The sequence below is a fragment of the Rhinolophus hipposideros genome (genome assembly GCF_964194185.1).
Source record: "Rhinolophus hipposideros genome assembly, chromosome: 14".
NCBI lineage: Eukaryota > Metazoa > Chordata > Mammalia > Chiroptera > Rhinolophidae > Rhinolophus > Rhinolophus hipposideros.
The window spans coordinates 41,881,421-41,904,557 of NC_138060.1; the positions used below are offsets into that span (position 1 = coordinate 41,881,421).

At 36.2% G+C, this 23,137-nt stretch overlaps 1 protein-coding gene across 3 annotated transcripts in view; it reads right to left on the reverse strand.

The window, feature by feature from the left end:
* The window catches only part of ZNF385D (zinc finger protein 385D), a 741,991-nt gene that overhangs the window by 191,539 nt on the left and 527,315 nt on the right, over positions 1 to 23,137 (reverse strand). For all 3 annotated transcript variants that reach the window (XM_081073229.1, XM_081073231.1, XM_081073230.1), the window contains one exon: positions 21,590 to 21,732. In XM_081073229.1, coding sequence (XP_080929355.1) covers positions 21,590 to 21,732 — 143 coding nt within the window. The remainder of the gene's footprint in view (positions 1 to 21,589; positions 21,733 to 23,137) is intronic.

Consider the following 23,137-nt stretch of genomic DNA (forward strand, 5'->3'; position numbering starts at 1 on the left):
TTTTTTTCACTATGCAAAACAAATCATATTTCCTTTTAAGCCATATCCTTAAAATCTCCTTATAAGTCAAGATGCACTTTGAGATATTTTTACTCTAACCCCATTTAGTCAGCAGTGTTCATGAGTTAAGAGAAGTCAGAGACTTCTGGGTAATATTCAAAAAATTTGAAAGCAGGGACTTGAACAGATATTTGTATACCTATGTTCATAGCAACATTATTCACAATATCAAAAAGGTGGAAATGACCCAACTATCCAGCGGTGGGTGAACGGATAAATAAAATGTGATATATACATACAATGGAATATTATTTGGCCTTTAAAAGAATGGAATTTCTGACACATGTTACAACATGAATGAACCCTGAAGACATCCAAAGTGAAATAAGCCAGATACAAAGGGACAAACATTGTATAATTACTCTTATATGAGGTATCTAGAGTATTCAAACTAGAGACAGAAAGTAGAATGATGGTTGCCAGGGACTGTGGGAGAGAAGAACAGGGAGTTATTATTTAATGGGTACAAAGTTTCAGATTTGCAAGATAAAAAAGTTCTGGAGGTGCATGGGGGTGATGGTTGTACATCAATGTAAATATACTTAATGTCACTGATCTGTATTCTTAGAAATGGTTAAAATGGTAAATTTTATAATATATGTATAGTGTTAATATGTATTTATATATTATATGTTAACATATATTTTTTATTGTGTTAATATATATTTTATTGTGTTAAATATATTAATTATATATTAAATACATAATATATTTAATACAATAAACAAGACAAAGCAGAGAAAATGCACCTGATTTTCAATATCCAATGTGTTTGAATTCTAAGAGCTAGGCTTTGAGTTTAAAGGCATAAGCTCTAAAGGCCACAGTGTATAAAGTTTCCACCATAAAAAGAAAGACTGAGAAAAATTCATGCCAGTGTAAAAGCCATTTTTCTCACTTCAAAAGATAACACCATTCTCTGGCCTAGAGAAGGCAGCAGAGTTAGAGAAGACAAAAACTTATTAGAGATGGTTGGTTAATAATAAGAGTGAAACTGAGTAGCAAGATAACAGGACCATCAGATTTGGGGGTGGGGGAAAAGAGAGAAAGAGAGACCTATCTCAGCTTCATCTCCCACCTGAACCCCCTGACACCAAGAAGGGCCAGTAACACAGCAAGAGCCCAGAGATTCCTTGTGCCCACCATAATTCAGAAGCAAAATATATTTCTGCATGGGGCATAGAGGGATCTAAACAAATGAGTGAGTCAAGAACAGAATTCCAGAATGTTCCAGCGATGTGAAGTTCAGTAGAATGACTTTTCATGCACACCAGTGTAGCACTGAACCTACTATGGCCTTAGAGAGCCCCCTAAATAATCCAAGAAGCTAGACTGTCATGGAGAAATGACTGAACTTATTTGAAGATCCTTCCCAGTGTGTGGAAATAGCTGGGGGTGACGTGACCTGCAGAGACCCCATGGCTTAGAACTCTGCTGTCCAATACAGGGACCACTAGCCATGTGCGGCTCTTTAAATGTAAATAAATTTAAATGAAATACAATTAAATGTTCAGGTACTCAGTTTCTTTAGCCACATTTCAAGTGCTCAATAGCTACATGGGGCTGGTGGATACCCAATTAGAGCAGATCGAGAACCTTTTGAACATTACAGAAAGTTTGATAGGATAATGCTGGTTTAGAAGAAAGAGCTACAATACCAATGTATGTGGCTGGACAACCAAGAATCCTGCCAACATGGACCGAAAAGGACAAAGGATCAGAAGTCTCCTGACCCTGACTTTTTTTAAGCATCCAAAATATAAATATAATCCAGGAGAGTAAAGAGAAAGGCTCTGAATTACCTAAAATAGCATTTTTACTGCACATAGAATGGAAGTTCAAAATAGATACCAAGTTCTTTTAGGAAAAAAAAAAAAGTAAAGTTTCCTGCACACATAGCCTTACAAATTAAAATTTATACCCCATCACATGTAAACCACACTTTCCTGAAATAAAACAGACCGCACTATTGTGTCAAAGTGATTGCAGCACCTTTTAGTGCTCAGTTTATAGGCATGGTTTATGGATGGCTCTCAAAAATGGTAGCTTTTCTGATTATTACTCCTTAAACACATCTTTGTTATCAACACACAAAAGTATGTATCTGAGATGAAGCAAAACCTCAGTATCTAAAAACAACAAACCACCTTTGAGAATAAGCCAATTAGAGCCAAGACCTTGAAGTCAGAATACTCAGCGTGTCTTTGATGCAATGGTCCCCGAGGAAGTTTTGTGAATTCCAAATTGTCGAATATACCAGGTTCTTGCACCCAGTGGTAGTACCGGAATTGGCAACAGCTGTGCTGTCAAATTCACACTAATCACTTAACAGTTGTCCAAATCAAATTTCCGCCAAGGTTGTTAGAGTGGCTGATAAACAGTTGTTGAGAAGGAGATGGTGCAAGTGGTGAGGTCACACTAGTGGCTGGGACCTCGGGTGTGAATGAAGAGGCACAGGAGGTAAGAGGTCAGCTGAGACCCTGAGACGTTCACATTTGTAGACTTTAGTATAACTAAACTACTAACTCTTCTATCTCCAACCCTACTCATTGTGGGAGATCTTAACTATAGTTGGAATTGACAGAGAAAGAAAAGATAAATGGACAAATGAACCTTAAGGATATTATTCCTGACACACAGCCTACATTTTTCAGGGTGAGAGTAGGAATTAGACATGAATAATAAACCTCAGAATTCAGTGACAGGCCAAATTGGGAATTCAAAGCTAGGTTGGGAGTTTGAGAAAAATACAGCTATTGAATCAGCCAGTTGGTACAACTGCTGCAGAAGTGTGTGTGACCTAAGAGTTTTTGGAAAAGCTGAAGTCCCTTGAAGTCCCCACCTACTCCCAAGGCAGCCACTAACCCTCACTACTCTTAGCCAAGTTTAATGCCAACAGTCCCGTGAAGGGGGAGAAAAGATAGGAAGAAGGGCAACTGAACCAAGGTAAAGTGACTTCATTTGAACTGTTTTTTGTTTTGTTTTGTTTTTTTCTCTCTCATTACGAAGTTGCAGCTGCTGAGTCTTGTTGTAAATGTATGTTTTCTACAACCATGTTCAGCATTCAGTACAGAGAAAAACCGTACATTAACAAAACTTAGCAAATGTCCCACCAGCAAAATTTTGGTTTTTGCATTTAATTAGTATATAATTCAATGTAGATGAATCTCAAACTTGTCTTCTTCCTCAAAGGGCAGCCAACACCAAGAAGTGAGTTTAAATGAGCATCTTGCAAAGCTCAGAGAAGTGTCGTCCTAGCTTACAGGGACTGAGAAAAGACTTAAAAGGGCAGTGACTGCCAGTGGCCACAGGGCCAAACTGCTTTTCTTAAGAAGGGAAAGTTCAGGGAAATTTTAAAGCATTGTTTTTCCGTTCAGAAATTGAGGAAGACTGTTATGTAATTTTGGGGTGTGGACATAAGCTGTGGAGGTAAATGCAATCATGGATTTGGTTATGATTAAGAAAATGAAGAAGGGAAGAAAATGTCATTTCCTGAGCACCTATTTATCTGGCACTTAGTACTATATAAAGTTTTTAGATGGGAGGTTTTATGTCCTACGGTGTTCCACATTATCCTTATTTTATAGGGGAGGAATTAGTCACTCAGGAAGTTGTAAAGTACACGGACCAGGAGCCACATCTGCTAAGTGGCAATGCTTGGATTTGAACCCAGCTGTTTATCTTCAAAGGTAAGCTACAAATTTCTCCACGCAGACTAGTTTTAGCGGTAACTGAGACTAATCCATTCAGCCCGTACTAAGGGAGCGTCTATTGTGTGTTAAACACTGCTATGGGACAATGGCAAGGAGTGGATTTTGGAAACGTGTCAAACCTACAGAAAATCTAAGTTTTGACAACTCTACAGTCTCCACCTACTTCAGAGGCTACCTATTTCTTCCCTCTTCTATCATCAGAGACCTGTATAGGCCATTCCATTTATTTTCCTCACATATATCATCTGAGAATGTTTCCAACCAGTATTCAGAGCCAACAGCTTCAGCATGTTGGGTCACAAATAGAAAATACTAGAAAGTACTGGTTGTTGCCTGTAATGGCAGCACTGCCCAGCCCCACTCTGTCTGGTTCTATGGCTTGCTGAAATCAAGGCCAGACAGAATTGAAAGCTAGTCCAATGTGATTCTGTAATCTGTCATTTATGCTAGGCTACCAGTGATCTTTCTATTGGTAATCAATTTCTTAGTGACATACATAGTTTCTCAGTTCTAAGCAAAACAGACCACTCAAGGAAAACCAGGTATAGACAGATATAAGATTTTCAATACTATATGTACAGATAATACAAATGTCCAGAATAATTCTTGTTATCTAAATTCTGATATGGCTGTTTAGTAAATTATAGTCATTTTCTAAGTACTAATCTTTTAAAGGGATTGCTTAAATAACACGTAATAAAAACAACAGAAAACCTCAATATGAGCGTTTCCTTATTATCTTGCTGTAAATCATTCCAGACCTACATTTCTTTGACAGAATGTTCTAAAATGGCAGTGATGAATCAATCCTTCCTTTCTTCTTTCCCTCCTTTCCTTCTTTTGCCCTTCCTTTCTTTTCATCCTTCCATTTATTTACCACCACAAATACAACAAACCCATGCTTATTTTTCAAGAGTACTTTAAGTTCTAAAGAATATTAGGTAATACAGCTAATTAAATAATAACCATTACCACAGCTCAATTCTTAAAGTAATGATTTCCTTCCATTTTCATTATCTGTAAGTCTGTTTCTTTTACCCACAGAATTAATTGTGGTGGTAAAATTTGCTTCTCCCTTTATATTCTTGACTAGTTTAATCAAATTATTTCTTAAAGTACATCACTTTACATTTTAAATGTAGCTTTAAAAAAACAAGTTAACAACTGTCTGCATTTAACTGTAGATTTCATGTGCTATAATATTATATGTCATCCATTGCCAATTTTATAGGCTTAGCAGAACAAAATAATCATTAATCTTTTTTCATATGAATGATATTTAAAAAACATGATGTAAACTTCAACTGATTCAAATGTTACTTAAGATGCTTTATTAAAATTTATTTTAAAGTGATTTTTCTCATTAAGACTTGACAAATCTGGAGAGCACTTCATTTAATCTCCTTTATGAGGGTGTTTTGCACGCTGAAGGACTGTAAGATTCCAGAGAGACTTGGGCGGTTTAGAGTTACTGAAATCTGTAGACAGTTATTTCTTGCAGATCTGTGCAAATTGCTTCTTGCACAAATCAAAATGGAGAGAAAGATCAGGGAATCATAATTTTGTTTGTAGGTTTAGGTTTCTATAAACATCGATAACAAATAAAGAGGAGAACTGCCAATTAAAATCTGCATGATTCTTACACATCTTTTATGAGTGAATGAATAAAATAGCCCATAACAGGAATTCAACATATTTAAAGGATGTTAGAATGTGACAAAAGAACTGGAAAAAAATCCATCAAGAAATAACAAAGATGCAATCATCAGTGACATTCTCACAAATACCCAAAGCCTGTGTAATAGTCTTGAGGTTAGGTGTATTTCAGGAGATAAGATAACCACATTTAATCCACAAATAACCCATGAGGCAGTTTGCAGTATTACTTCCATTTTACAAATGCAGAAACTGACACATAGGGAGACCAAGTAACTTCCCCACCACTACATAGTTAGTAAGAAGTGAATCTAGACCATAAACCTTAGACTCTGATTCCAAAATCCATCATCTTAAGCTCTACAGCCTTGCTCGTCAATGTGTGGTCCATGCACAAGCAGCACCAGCTTCACCTGACTCTGTTAGAAGTGCAAGCTCTGTCATAAATGCATACTGAAGTTCAGGAGCACTGCTCTCTATACAACAATGATATGAATAATAATTGCATATGTTACATTAAATTTTTCTTTATCGCTTAAAAGTATGTGCACATATACTATTAGATTGGTGCAAAAGTAATTGCAGTTTAAAAGGTTAAAAACAATTGCAAAAACAGCAATCACTTTTCCACCAACCTAATACTTAACTGTGGAAAAGTCAAGGTTAAAAGACAAGTAAGCAGAGTGTTCTGGAAGAAAAAGTAACGTCACCAGAGGGTGTTTTGTCTTGAAGTTTATAAGATTACATAGAGGTGCTGCTGTACTCTTGCGGGATTATGAAGGGAGTGGCCATGGATGAATGTCCCCAGAAACTATTCAGTAGGCTGACGTCATGGGAACTTGCAGAACTTGCCGAGAAAAGGTTGTCCAACCACATGAAAAAGCTATATTTTACCAAAAGTCACGCAATATGTCCTTTCTGAGGATATAATGAAAGAAACCCATTTCATGACAGTTTCCATTTATACAAGGAGAAATCTTGGCAAAGCAACTCTTCAAAACCAGAAAATATTTAAAGCTCCAATCTCTTTTATTGAATGTTTTAAATGGCTCAAAAACCATGTTTAATTAATCGATATTGAATGCAAAACTGGATATTGTTCTTTTGTCATAAATACAAGTTAGGTGAAAATGATGGGTCAGCATAGATTTATTTTTCACAATTCTTTGACTTTGTCCAAATAAGAGCCAATTCATTAAAGGGAAGCAATCTGTCTCATTAGTAGTACCAAATTTACTACTTAAATTATTTAAAATGTGTTGGTTTCTTGTGCCTGCCTCGTCAACTAAGTTATGAATTTTATTCTTCATTTATTCTACAACATTCCATGAACATTTATGAATCGTCTGATATCTGCAACTCTAAGAGTGCTTGGCTATATTAGTCACATAGTAAATAAACACTTATTGATTCACAAATTAAAATAAAATTGTATTCAAATTTCCTAGATCAAGACTCTTAAGTTCCTTGAAGGAAAGGGCTGGATGTTTGTCATTGTTGTATCTTTCATGACTAGAACTGTGACAGTAACAGAATATTTATTGAATTAATCAATGAGTAAAAGGCTGGAGAGAAATAGGAAGTTACCATGCTCTTGAAAGATACCATGAAATATGTTAATTCCAATAAATAATGCCCATTTTGATGGCAAAAATGTAAATATTTTCCATTTTAAAATATAAATTAACAGTGGAACCCTTATGTCTTAAATACCTATCAGTTCAATGAGACAGGCTAGCTATTGTCAATGTTTTCAGTTTATATTGATTTTCTACAAGTTCATATAATTTGTGGTTCAGTACTATCTTCTAGCAATCAAATCGATAATCACATTTATGTATTTATAAATGTTTCTTTTATTTCCCAAAGTTAACTTCTACTTAATACATTTTCAAGATCCAAAATTAATGAGAGGAAAGCTCACAATTATAAAACATACATTAATAATTTCAATAGCATAATTGCTTAGGTCAGGTCCTTTTTAAACATCAGTATTCCATACAAAGATGTTTTGTAAAAAATGGCATACATAAAACACACGTTTTTATTATAAAAGGTGTTTTTCAGAGCATTTCACATCTATAGATTTTTGTTTATGCCATTCTTTTAAAAATCAGAAAAAGAAGAAAATAATGCAATATGCTCAGGACATGAGAGAAATTTAGACCCATTTATTCTTCAACTTCACCTACTCAAAAATACAAGTTGCCAATGTCAGTTAAAAATAATGGCTACCAATCAGCCAATATATCCGTATAAAGAGAGAAAACAGATCTTTCAAAGCAGGCCAATGTATGAAAGATGGAATTAGATAGTGATTACAGAGTTAATTACCATATTTACAGTAAAACATTGAAGATGGAAAGAAGATCCAAAGATGTGATGAGAATGGAAGCATCCTGGACTGCTAGTTATTTCAAAATCTGAATTGTGTGGGGAAGATGACCAAAAGCAGCATGCGGAGGAAGAATTACATATATAATCAACATTCCCAAAAACCTATAGAATTGTATATTAAATATAAACAAATTTTAAGTTTGTCAATGTTAAATCTCTGAAATGATTTCAGGAGCCAAAATTCAACTTGGACCATTTTTGTTTGCTCCCGCGGTCTTTTTCTTCAGGATGTTCTGAAAGGTTAACCTGACTCTATTAAGGGTAAAGCTAATGCCTGCTCCTGGCCACTACTGTGAGCGGCCTTCTTAATCAGTTAAAAACAGGCAGCCCTATATGCAAATGAGAAAGAGACAGCTACATTCATTTCTGTTCTTTATTCGGCATGGAAGTCTTTAAAACATGATTTTTAAAATTTCCTCCAAACAGCTCATAGGCCTCTGCAAAGGACATACTATTTAGGACGACATATACAATGCATCACACACTTTCAAAAGAATTCGGAGAGCAACATGGGCTCTCCAATTCTGCGTGTTCTGTCACAGATCCCCAAAACTTTTTAATGAAGTTGGAAATCAGTTAGTGTAACACAAAGCAATCACTTTTCCTCCTCATTTTGAATTTACTAATGTTTGCTGAGAAGAGTGAATTTGAGTGAAGGTCATCACGTAATGCAACATTTAAAGAATCTGTCAGTGGATTGGAAGTTTTTTGATGTGGGTTGTTTTCTTTTTAGGGAGTACGTTAACTTTAACATTTTTATTTTTGCCAGAAACATGCTTGTTAGGCTCTTACAATTATCTACACAATTTTTTTTTTAAGAAAGAAATGAAGAGAAATTCTGGGGCTAACACCTATAAAATATGATCTTGTTTATGTTCTAGCTTATGTTATTTTCATTCAGCTAAAATTGAATATATTCATCAGATGTACCATATGCTATATCTATGACCACTAAATTCTGTGTGTGGAAGAAATGGTTTTATGGTTCTGTTTGGGTTGGTATGTACAGCAGTCTGATATTTTATATTTATTTTTTCTTTTGGTGGTGGAGAGAGGACCCCACAAGTTATTTGTATAACTATTTAGAATAATGGTATTTATATAGTAAGTTGAATGTATAAACAAGTCTGGTCAACCAACTTTAAATTTAAATTGGGCTGTTTAACTTCATTCAGGAATTCTATAACAGATATGCTATAGTGAGCTCCGTGACCCTTGCTTTCAAAATAAAACATTTCCGAACATTCAAAGCCCAGTGGTTGTCTGAAACCTACAACAATTCCTTAAAAATCACAGAGTGCTCAACCAAAAATTTAGTCTCAACATGACAGTTTTGCTTGCTGGACCAACTTGTTTTAAGGAAGTGTGAATAAAGTTGACCACTTCTGAGAAATGATTCAAAGGCATTATTTCAATGGTGATATTGGTTTCCCCAAGACTCTAAAATACCATCTCTACTATACTATGAAATGATGTAGGCTAGAGTACCATTGTGATCAAATTCCATTACAATATTAATAATAAAACCCAAAAATGTTACTAACCTCTTTGACTTTCAGTGAATGTACAAGTATTTAAATGATAATTTTTTAATCAGTAAATTTGAATTAGATTTTAGGAGTAAGTTGCCAAGCTTGGTCAATACATTTTCGGATTGCATTTGCAATGTCATCTAAATAGTAGAAGGTTACAAGAATCACTATCCTTTCTATCTGGATATTAATCTAGATAGTTCTACTAGAAGACTTTTGAGCAAGACAAATCACAGGTGTATCACAGAAATCTCAGAGTTGAGGGCATGTTGACCAGAAAATATAAACTAGTATCTGAAGCTGGCACATCTAAATTACTTATATTGGGGCCCTTAAATAATAACATGTTATAAGTAGTACATGTTGCTATTAAGCAGTTTACTGAAGACACATGCAACTTATAAAATTAAGTTTTTTTAATACATAGATTATGTAGACTACTATAAATAACCATGTACTAATACCTATATTAAAATATAAATATTAACAACTCTTTACTTTTGTTACAGATTTCTTTTTTAAATTATAAAACTTGAGCATTACAGATATGCTGAAATCTCTTTTGTTCCCATCTCAACTCCTAGTCTCTCATTCATTCTTTAGAAACACTGCAAATAAGGATTTGATGTGTGTTTTTCCAGTCCATGTTGTTATATACTATAAATCTCTCTCTCTCTCTCTCTCTCTCTCTCTCTCTCTCTCTCTCTCTCTCTCCACGTCATTGCCATGTGATTTTAAAATACACACTTGCACACATACATTCTGAAACTCTGCATGCAGTCTGCAACTGTTTCCTCCCTATCCGATATTATGCTTTTATGATATTTGACATTAAAATAAAATTATTTCATTTCAAATATCTTTTTAGGTACATTTTATAAATAGATCTCACTTTACCTATCCATTTCTCCATTGATAATCATATTGGTTGTTATGCATTGTTTTTGTTTTCATATTGTGTTTTGTTAATAAAAACATTGCTACAATAATCATTTTTGGATTAAGCCTCTTAACACACATATGCAAGAGTTTGTTTACATACTTGGGTTCAGTACTTTAAACCATGATCCACAGTAGAAAGCATACACACCTGTATAAACATATACAGACATGTACATACCTTATATATATTTTGTTTTCCAAAATTCTAAAGTTTTGCTATGATTTTTAGATAAGTAGAATTAAAAACAAACTCTAAGCTCAAAATCATTCTATTTTATATCTCTGCCTCAATCCAAACCAGGATCTCCAAACAGAATGTCTTACTAAGACCTTATAGATAATCTAAGAGATAATTAAGTTTATTCTGAAAATCAAATTAGTATTTTCTGAACTTTTTTCTTTACTTAAAAAAGGCAAGCAGGACTATCTGGAGAAAGTGGGAGCACCCTTCCCATATAGACTATTATACCCAAGCACCATTTATCCAACTATATAAATTCTATATATACAGAAAGTGCTAGAAACTGCTGGTTACCACTCTTGTTTGTCTTTTCTATTACAAGTTCTTAGGAAAGCAAAGACAGTTCCTTTTCAATGTAGTAGGTGACAAAAGTCACAGTAACACTGAAACAGTAGGTATGCATAGATGCTTTAAAGAACAGGAGAATGTTTTGGTGAAACTTATTATCTTTCTTTGTGAGTTCCTTGAAAAAACACCTTAAAAAAAGTGTCCCTGACTTATCGTTATACTAGATTATTGTTTATTCTAGTTTCTATTAAAAATAATTTGGATTAGAAATCAAACAACAGCATTTCTTATCCCCACATATATTCACTTAAATTTTGCATTTTTTAGTTTCTTAAAATCCCTCAACGAGTTCCTTGAAGTAAATCCATTTTAAAGTATTCAAGAAAGGAAGCTCAAGAAATAATTACTAATTTTACCGCTTTATTATTTGCCTAAACTGAAGATAAAATGTGGCATAAGGGGTTATGCTTCAAAGAGAGGCATGATGTAAATCATCTTCCTTTTGATTCTACTACTGTCTTGATTTATGAGTTTCTGAGAGAGCCGCCTGCCACTGCCACACCTTACCAGGATCAGGGAAACTGGACAGAGCTAAAGGAATTTAAAGCAAATTGCATTTGTGGCTTTCTCAACCATACATTGTGTGAATTCCCTAAATAACTGCTTCCAAGTCTCCTTCACTTTCTAATTATACACAGAATTCTGACATCCTTCACAGAGTAGTGCTTCTCCATTCTCTTTGCTGAAGGACCAGAACTGGCCCCATCAGTCACAGGCTGCTACTTTTATAAAATATAATAAAAGTGAATTAGCAGGAGAAATAGAATGAAAACGACATACACAATATAAGCCACAATTCTTTATTACCTTCACCAGATGTAAAATGGCTCTCTTAAGTTGCCATGAAAATTTCTAAACGCTGCTCACTCTCTATATTTCTGTACTTACCTCACTACAGACCTGTAAACCGTCGTTGGACAAATACAGATGTACAGAACCACACTTTGAGAACCACTGAGTCATGAAACAAAATAGTCTTGCTGGCAAAAAGTTCTCATTCCTTTGACTAAGAGGAATAACAAATAGTGTTAACATTATTCTTTACATTTGTATTGAGGCGGAAGGGTGGAAAAGATAACTTTCTTCAAAAGATAGTCTGGAAGGTTGTTCATTCATCTGTACTTAGCTGTGAAAATGGATTTTCCCGCCAATTTTGGCCACAGGGTGGAATGCAGTGATTCTCAACATTTAAGGGGCAAAAAAATCATCTCGGGGAGGTTGTAAAAACATGCTCATTAGGGTCCCAACACCAGAGACTCTGATTTAATAGATTTCTTTCATGCCTACTATTTCTGTAGCACTTTCAATCTTTAACACCTTTAGACACTCATACAAGGTCAATATAATTACTCCTAATTTCACAGATGAGGAAATGTGGACTCAGGGTTTTGCCACAGATAAAGTATTAAACATAAAATTCAAACCTTTTAGATTCTAAGATTAGTATTATTTATTTTACATGTGGAAATGGGTCTTGAGTCTTAAAACGTCTAAACTGTTACTGGGATAGGAATAGGTTTTTTCAATTTACCGCCTCTTAAAGTTATTTATCCCCCTAACAATGATTGCCCATATACAACATAAATGTTTCTGAAGGTGACAAAATGCACAGTCCTTTGATGCTGTAAATGTTTTTTTTCATAATAATCCAGTCACAGTGAGAATATTATTCAAGAAATAGCTTACTTTCTTGGAGTTACATCTTCTAAGGAATTAAGAGATTATTTAATTAATTAGCTATTACAGTGTACCAAGGCTCTGACAACTGATTAAAGAAAATACTACTCTTTGCAGGCAGGAGATCAGCACCGTATGTTTTGATGAAATTGCACTGGACTTCGATCACTGAACTTAAATCTAGCCATAATTAGGTGATTCACTATTTGTACGATTTGGGACAAATTATTTTCTCTCTCACCTATAGGTTTCTTTACCGATGTCATTCAGATAATACCTATAACATGCCAGGCTCTTATGAAATTAGATTTAAAAATAGTGAGTGTAAAATTGCCTTCCTTTATTAGCCCATCACTTAGTTTGTGATATATATATATATATATATATATATATATATATATATATATATATACACACACACGTATTTTTTTAAATAAAAAGGCACATACTGTGTATTATCATCTTCCTTGATTAATAGCAGTTACAGGGAACTTGCTATGGCTCCCAATAGAGAACTTCTTTACAGTGTGGGTGATCTAGAGTGTAGAGTCTGTCTCCCCCAGGGCTTGGCTTATTTATAATCACTGAAGATAAGTAAAAAGCTGGACTGCAAGTTGTCATAAACATTGTAGCGCTTGGCAAGTATATATAGGTAGATGAGATGGTTCTAAGAATCCTGTATTGTTAGGGCTGCATAACATAGTACTACAAACTGGGTGGCTTAAACAACAGATACTTATTTTCTCAGAGTTCTGGAGGCTAGAAGTCCAAAATCAAAGGGTCAGCAGGGCTGGTTCCTTCTGAAGGCTGTGAGGAAAGGATTTGGAAATTCCCGGACTCTCTCCTTGGCTTCTATTAGGTTGGTGCGAAAGTAGTTGCGTTTTTTGCAATGATTTTTAACCTTTAAACCTCAGTTACTTTTGCTCCAACCTAATAGATGATGGTCTCCCTGTGTCTTCACATCATCTTCCCTCTATGCGTGTCTCTGTGTCAATGTCCCATTTTTATAAGTATACCAGTCATAGGACTCACTAATGATCTCATCTTAATTACACCTTCAACAACCCTATTTCTAAATAAGGTTATAATCTAAGGCACTGTGGTTATGAATTTTGGGGGGACACAATTCAACTCATGACACTATGGATTGATGATGAGCATCCTTATGAGAAATAGAAGTCATAAATCTCAGTTTTCTCTTTTCACTTACTAGCCACAAAACTGGAAACCTCTCAATCATCCTAGGCTTAGCTGTAAAACATTAGGTTGGTGCAAAAGTAATTGCGGTCTAAAAGGTTAAACATAATTGCAAAAACTGCAATTATTTTTGCACCAACCTAATAAGTGAGTTGGAGTAAGCATAAACTAAGCCTAAAAAGTTCCTTTAATTTCAAAAATATTTATATCTGAGTGTGAACAGGATCTCCAAAAGAGCTGTTGGTTCACAGGATGAACTATGAGCTTAGATATTCTCTTATTCAAGTCCCCTTATTTGCCCAGAATCACAGTTAGTAAGAGTAGGTCAAATTTTTGCAAGAGCAAAGCGTCAGTTCATTATGCTTAGATTGACTGATAGAGGAAAATAAATGTATCATGTTGATTATACCACAATCTTTAGTGAGAGGAAGATATTCATACATCGCAGTATCTCTGGAAGGATAGATACAAAAGCAATTCACCACACAGATTGTCACTTATGAGAGAACTGAGTAGCACGGAAAGAGCAGTAAGGGAAACATTTTTCTTTTTATATTTGAATCATAGGAAAATGTGTTACCTGCTCAAAGAGGAAGCAAGTGTTTAAACAGAAAAATATTCATGTATTTTTGTATTTGTTTAGCCTTTTATTAAGGCACTTTGTGTTTTGGGGGTCATAATAAGTAGGTGTGATTTTGACAAATTTTTGGTTTCACGGAAAGCTGCAGAGCTCAGCAAACACGCTTATATATTTGTTTCAGTGTAAAAACATACGATGAAAGGAGACTTCATAAGCAGATGTTTCTGAAGAGGCTTTTGCTCTACAAATATGTCACACTCAATGCACAGAACTAGCTAGCAATCTGCTACATCTGTCTTCAAAGGACAAAGAACCTAGCAATCAATACCGTATTTACTATGGCATTTTCACCTGATAAATGACCACACCCTCTACCAGTTGTGGCTAAGAAAGACAGGCTTATTTTTCTACCCATAATTTCAACTTGGCTATTTTAGTGACAGCAGCAGTTGGAAACACTTAGTAAAAGCAGTTATTGATGTGTAAACTGAATTTAATTAATACCTCTTTGAACCAAACAAATGCAAGCGTGCTTAACCACTGTTTCTATAACTCCACTACTGGCAGAGGATGGGAGACATCTCCATATCTGGAGCAGGTAACAAAGTACAGGGATACTGAACAGAGTGATAGTCATGAAAAATTTTTGAAAGGAAAGGGGACAAAGTGTAACAATAAATATGATGGCATTTCCATTTTAAAGATGGAGAAAATGAAAATCCTGAAGGATATATATCCAAGAATAACAAAAACTTGAATTTGAAATTTCCTATTTTGGGTTCTGTATTTTTTTTCATATACCTATAATATTATAAGTGCATATTCAAGCTACAGTTGTAGAATAACCTCTATATATTAAGCACATTTAATGCTACTCTTTTAGAGTCATAGAAAATCCTGAAGGATATATAGCTCCAAGAATTACAAAATCTTGAATTTGAAATTTCCTATTTGGGATTCCATATTTTTGTCATTCACCTATAAAATTATAAATGCATATTTAAGCTATAGTTGTAGTATAATCTCTATATATTCAGCACATTTAATGCTACGCTTTTAGAGACCTGAAGTGCCTCACCAATATTTTATAGTGACAGCCATTCTGGATTCACATGAAATAATTGATGGATATTACAAAGGATCGATTTTAGAGTACATTCTTTAGACAATCACTAGGATTGTCATATCGCTGTTCTTTTACATAGCCAGGGTAAATACATACATGAGTCAACAAAACACTATGGATGAAAATTAAGGGGATGGCTTGATGCTATCTATGATTGCTTATATTTCCTAATAATTGCTTAAATTAATAATTTTGATTAGATGTAAATAATCTACTGTATAAAACCAGGGAGTACTTTAGATTTTTTTTGAGGCATTTCCATCAATTGTATTTCTCGTGGTACAACTGTCATAGCTATTTCTCTTACATTAATTATCTGTCGTGCATTTTTCTTACCTATTTATCTATCCATCCATCCAGGTATCCATCTATCCTCCACTCATTCATTAAACAAATGTGGGTTGAGTCTTCGAGATGTTTCAGGCTCTGTATAATGGCTACCTTACCAAACAAGATAAATATAAGATAAGCTCATATCAGCTCCCCAATTAAACGTTAACCTTTACCAAAGCTTACCTTTGGCCATCTCCAAGTGACCTCCCCTTCCCTTGAAGTCAGGGAGCATTTACTTTCAAAGGAATTTATTTAAGCACTTAATTACGGAGTCCTTTATGGAATAATTTACCTCCTCCACCCCATAAATGAGACAACCTATATAGATAGGGTTCCTGCTTGCATAGGGCTGATTGGTAAAACATCTAGATGTTTTACCAGTGAATGATAGAAGTGTTTCAAAGAGTGAGTTATCAATTATGTCAACGCCAGGGATACAAGAATCATTCCTCCTCCTCCACCCCCTTTTTCTCCTCCTCTTTCTCCTTCTCTTTCTCCTTCCCCTTCTTGTTTTTGTATCTCTAGGGTCTACTGTGGTGCCAGGCATATAGTCAGTGCTTAATAAATACCCAATGAGTGAATCATAGAGTGAGAGACGAATAACCTCTTCCTCCTCATATTCTCCATTATGTGTATTAGCGCTATCCTTATAACAGATGCTTTTGATTAAGTCCAATGTATGTAATCATTCTTTTTGTTTTCCTTCCCTCTACCCACAAATGTTGAAAATCTCAGTCCCCACCCCTGAACTACTGAATCAGACTCTGCCTTTTCACATGATTCCCTCTGTGATTCATATGCACCCCCAGAGAATGAGAAGCACTGCAATAACTCACATAAACTTCACCTTCCTGTTCCCACACTGATAAAACTCTTGATCTCAAACTGACACTATACTCAAGTTTCTATGGAAATTGGTGTTTTTTAGAAATATGAATAGTAAGAACTAGAATAGAGTCACATGGTAGGATTTGATCTCTTTTCCTCCCTCAGTTTTTCTCTTTCCCTTCCCTTCTCCCTCCTTCTGCCCTTCGCACCCTCTCCTATTATGAAATCGTATTATACAGAGGAGCAGGATAGAGTCAAAATTCTACACTAATTTACTTTTTTTAATGTTGAAGAATATTAGCCAAAGCTAACGGAATGCAAAATAGACACACTCCTCTATTTGCCCACATTTCTGCCTCTTCGCCCTCCGTACAACCAACCTCCTTACTTTTCCTTGTGCATCTCCCTGAAGGGAGGGCTCAATATTTACTGAGTACCAGGTATATGCAGTTGCACTAGGTCAGTTTGTTCATTTAATCTTTGTGCCAACAGGAAACACAGCTATGGAAGGAGAGCGAAGAATCAGGCTCACAGGCAGTGCCCATGAACACATTCCCCAAAAGTTGTACCTTTCCAACAACATTTTGAAGGTCCATTAATGTCATAACTACTGATCAGAATATGAAGATAATATGTTAGAGAAAAGAAAAAAAAAAGGGCAACTGTGAGATCCCGGGGGGGGGGAAGTATCAAGGAGGATAGCCATGTTTTAATGATTAGCTCCCATTCTAAACAACAGCCCAAGGCCTTACTCAAGCCCATTCTTGACTTCAGTCTCCAGCCTTTTAAAACTCACCTACCCCCTGATAACAAACCTAAGAGATATTTAGTCATTCTCATTTTACAGGACAGGACACTGGAGCGCCAGTAGGTTTAGCCTCGTGCCCACGATACAGACATGTTCAGGTTTTTCTGATTCCACTTAGCCCTTTCCATTCTGCCATCATGTCATGTCTGCTGTTGGCAACTCAGCAGACTCCCTTCTTCTGTGTTCCCCCTCCCACCACAAAGACTGGAAGTCCGAGGTTTACATGACCACATATCTCTGCCAGCAGTGCCCAGGCTTCGATTCCACTAAGGATTACATTTAATGGGATATGGATGAAAGTAACTGGGATTACTGGGTGTCCTGTAGTTCTGCAACTTTCTGATTCCATGAAAGGAAGCATAGAAAACCAAGAGCCAGCAACAACTTTGTCTGACCTTTGTTCATCCAGCACCTCCAAAAGTATTGTAAGCACTTAAGTCCATATATTAAGCCCTTTTCTACTTACATGCCTAAAATTGTTGCTATTTTTCTCACCAAACCCTCATTAAGACAACCACACACAGTGTGTCACTACACAGTGTGTCCCAAGATGACATTTTATCCTATGTACATCTTTCTTCATAAAAACACCCATATTTACAAATATGTCTTTATTTGTCCAACTTCTCCTTTGTAAACTGAATTATTTCATGGCAGAGGTCATAACATGATTTTTGTTATCACTATTTCTCTCACATAGTAGATGCTTAATAAACAGCAATTAACTGAATGGACCAAGTTCACACCATCCCCTAACATTTCTTCCCTAAACAACATCTTACTGCTAGGATCGGTTCCTTTCAAGAAATAAATACTCAGAATGGGATCACTGGGATCAGAATGGTCCTAAGCACTGAAACTCCAATATCTTAAGAGATTGAGGAAGATGGGAGTATAGGAGGAATTCAAGGAAAGCTATCTCTTTTCTGAAAGTTCCTGGAACATTTAGTGAAACCATATCCCTAGGTCAAGAGAACAGCTTCTGCTGCTATTCCTTAAAAGCTGGCTTTGAGTAGAGTAAGGGATTCTGATGGTTTTATCAAATATCCTCTTTTACATCCATATCCCAGCTCAGATCGTACATCTGTTTTCCTTTCCCCGCTAAGTGTGCTTATTTTTACAGATGTTTCATTATTCGTCCTGACTCACATTCAAACCCAGTGGATTATGCTCTTGTGGAAGGATAATAATCAGATATCCATTTATGTTTTTATATATTTTATTTTACATGTGTATATTTTTTATGTATTTCCTTCACCATTCTGCTTCACTCTCCCCCAAACAGACGGATAATTCCATACTCATTTCTTCAGAAGAGGAATAAAATAGGGAGACAGTTTCCGATCATCATGGATTTTGTTTCAAAAAGGTCAGATGGGGGAAGGTTGTTGGGTTGCAGAGGGGTTCATCATTTTCTTGGCAAACACGTTATAGCAGTATGACACATCCAGGCAGGAGGGACCACAGACAATCTCAGTTTGTGTGCCCAAATCTGACAGCTAGGAACGAAAGGTGTGGACCCTCACATGAACGCCTCTTTGGAGAAATAAGTTGATGACCACAGGAATTCTCCTACCAAAAGCTAGGTGGATAACCTTTAGAATTCTGACTTTTAGCACACCTTGACAGAATTAAATTGCATTTCCTTCCAGTCTGATGGCATGAGCTTTTGAACCAGAAGTAAAATCAACTTGCATATATATATATATATATATATATATATATATATATATATATATATATATGTTTCATACACCTTGAACTTGTGGATTAAGATTCACAGTTGCTTTAACATCAAGAACTCAGGCTTTTATTTAAAGAGATGCTCTATGCCTTAATTCTGAGTCTAAAGCCACCTAATTATACACTTTGTAACCACTCTCCTCAGTAGAAGCAAGGAGTGTCTTAATCCATGGCTGACTATACCTTGACTAGATGGAAATAATAGGTGTAGCAATAGAGGGTCTCTTGGTTTAGATGTAACAAATACCAATTCAACACAAAATCCATCATAGAAAAAAAAAAGAAGTCAAACTTTTGCAATCAGTTAGTCAGTGAACTGCCACATTCAAAACAAGAAGGGTTTACAGTCTATTTTTGAACATAATACGTGTCACTCAAGTAGTGCTTGTTATATGCTGAGCCCTAATCTAAATGATTTAACCCACATTTGCATCACCACACGTCGATAAAGTAGGTTGTTAGTCCCATTTTACAGATGAAGATATTGAGATATATAGGGATTATGTGACTTACCCAAGGTCATATGGACTGTAAGAAGCAGCTCTGAGATTTGAACTTACTCAGTCTAGCGACAGTGTCCAGCTTGACCACCACCCAAAGCTGCCTTTGCCCACAAAAGCTCAAATATTTGACTGGTATAACTCTCAAAGGTAGAAATTATCAGGTCCACGCCCTTTGTTTTAAAGAGGAGGGCAGAGACTGTTTTAAAGAGGAGGGCAGAGACAATAACAAAGAGGGTAAAGAGATTTGCTCAGTGTCTATAACTCAGCATATCACTCAATTTTGTTTTATGACAAACAACACTCAATCAAATTAATCATTTTGCTTTTAATGTTTCCCAAAGGACAAATCAAAAATTTTAAACCCAGCCTTTTACAGCCTTCCACAAATTTTACTTCAACTGCTCTAAAGCTGACATGAGATCTGAGGGACAGGATGCCAAGCGGTCTCAGAGGCTGGCACCTTGATGGATCATCCACGGGGGTCTTGGAAGTCAGACTGTGCCAGGAAGCCACTGAACAGAAAAGCAGACAAGGAGCTCAAAGAAAGGGAACCCAGGGACCTTCAGTGTCAGGAAATGTGATGTTAAGAACCAGGAAATTTGATGCTGAGCAATTTGTTCTCTACTTTCACTGAAACACCTAGGATTATAAACCTCTACTTTGGAAATATGATCTCTTCATTCTTCCTGCTGTTCTATTTATGTACCATTTCTTTCAAAATAAGATTCCTATGGAAAATCCCCCACCTTCCCCCACGCCAAAAAAAAACAAAAAAAGCAAAGCAATGATTGTGATTCTCCCTTTCTCCTTAATAAGGACTAACACCGTAAGTGTATGTCCCAAGTCACCATGACAAACTTTTATTAAAGAAAAGAGGACCCAGTGCTGTCTTCTGAAGGAGAGTGATCTAATTTGGGGCAGATTTTTTTTTCTTTAAATCCATCATGGAGGCAAGATATTGCAACAACAAATCTGTATTATTTAGATCACTGAATATTCAGTGACCTCCCACTTTAGTCCTCTTTGCTTTGATTGTGTTGACATGTCCTGTCATTGATAAGTTCAGACCTGCATTATAATGACTACTGAAAGCTGAATCAGACAGTATTAGGGGGGAAAAAATGTCACTTACTGGTTTCTAACCTTTTCAACTCGTATTTCTATTTTCATCCTAAGAATATGCTCACTTGAACGAAAACAATGACTATGAGGAATCTGCCAACGTATAAAGACATGTTTAAGAGTGAAAATAGAGACAAGTAAGTAATTGAACTTGTGTTGAGAAAGCTGCTGACAAAGCCCCCAAAACCAAGGTAATTTATGAAAGACTTAACCTGAGCAACTGCGGCGAGTGGGAGAAAAAAAAGAAAACTCTTGCTACCAGAACCCTGAGTTGTTTTAACTTAAGGAGGATTAAAAAAAAAAAAAAAAAGTACTCTACACGTGAAATGAATCACTGTTGTGAATATCAGGGTACTCTTTATTCAATTAGAAAAGTAATAGATTTTAAAATTAAAGTAGACAGAAAAAAACGTTTCAGTTTTTAGACATCTTCTTGAATTCTAATGCTCTCTGTAACAAAATCATTAAATTTCAATTTAGATATATTCCCTCAAAATAATAAAATATTTAGTGTTATCCAGAAAGACACTATCGGGGAGACATAAACTCATGATCAACCCAATCGATTGAATATCTTTTCATTTTCCTTGAAGGAGCCTGGCTGGGTGGGTGGGTGGGGGGAAACTTATATAACCAGGCAGGCACCTAACTCCATGGCGGCTTTCAGACAATCATGGAATAAACAACTTAGCAAAATAGACGTAGAGACCAACTCACCCCTGGCCTATAAGGTGTTCCAGTCCTTAGAACTCTGGCATATGCAAATTTGACAGTGGGACTTACCGCATTAAAATTGGGGAAGAGGTTGACTGCAGCCGCAGTGTCAAGAGGAAAAGGAAGAAATGGTTTAATATCCAGCGATGGTTGTAAAGGAGGGGCTGGTGGACGAACCAGGGCTGGGAGGGCAGGGCTCTGGCATGTACCACCTGCGGAGAGGAGAGCAAAGAGTAATCAGGGACATCTAGCACATTAGAAAAACTCTAAAAACCAGAAACAAAACAAAACAAACATAAACGCAAGTCTCTTTTGAGACCAAAAGACCAGTTTTGGGGGTCACTGGAAAAAAAAAAAAAAAAAAAAAAACAAGACACAGAGTATGTTGACCTCAACTGGGAACTGGCCAATGAGCAGATCTGCCATTAGGCAGAGGAAGTTGGTTGAGTTGCTCCTTTTTCCTCCTTGGATTATAACTCTCTGGTTATGTAAGTAACAGTTAACATTTCAAACAATTCATACTCCCCAATCTACCCTTCTTTTCCCGCCTAGAGCTCTGGCTTGAGTCAACCACAAATCTGTCACCAAAACCCCTGGATTCAAAAGGAAAAGCCCTCCACCACACCCCCATTCCTCTTTGCAAACTAACTTCTGCTCAGAATATGCATCAGGTCTGAGTGATGATTTTACAGAACTGCTCTTTTCCATCACATCCAAGTCTCTGGCAGCAAGATGACATGAACTTGGCACAGAAAAGAAACTTAACCACAAACACAGGCAGTCATACCTTACTGCCCTGGCAAATGGAGGATTAAAACCAGAGGACCCAGCTCCAAGTGAGAGCAATTCCTGAGGTGTTCAGTAACCCTGTGGCTCTGAGCATTCAAGGTCTACCTGCCTCCTTTCCCATCATGAGTAGGTGGACTTCACAAGGTCACCCATGAGCAGGTAGTGTGAATATCATGCCAACAAGGTCACCCCCTTTGCGTACCACAAAGGAACACATACTTTTGCCCCCATCACAAATGAACTCCACTGCACTCACAGGCTGGAAGGCTGGAAACCCACCTCAGCATTCCATCTCCCATCGTTTTGTAACATTCCAAAACATCAATTTTCTGTTAATTAAAGGCTGTCTGAATCCTACGAAATTCTTAAAATATGCAAGCATTTTTTCTAATCTGAGAGGCAAGCAACAGACTGTAAAAACCTGCTGGTGAGAATCCAAGAAGCATTAGGAAAATAAAATGCAGTGTTTTTTTTTCCCCCTCACAGAAAAGAATTCTAAGAGACAGAAAAGAGAAGAGAGGTTCATGTCTGTGTCACTTACTTGCCTATCATCTTGTTTTAAAAACAAAGCAATGTGGGACCACCACCACTCTCCCCGCCCCCTTTATGAATTACCTTTACAAATCTCACAAGCATCTCTCTGGCTAAAAGCACACAGACCATCATCATCCTGCCCTAAGTTACCAGCACACAAGGTAAAATTTTAAAAATGATTCCCCAATGGTAAATCCATCCCTATTAGACCAGAGGATTTGCTAACAAGGTGGGTGACTTAATACCTACAACAGAAGCTGTCAGCACAGGATTTAATTAACCATACCACAAAAC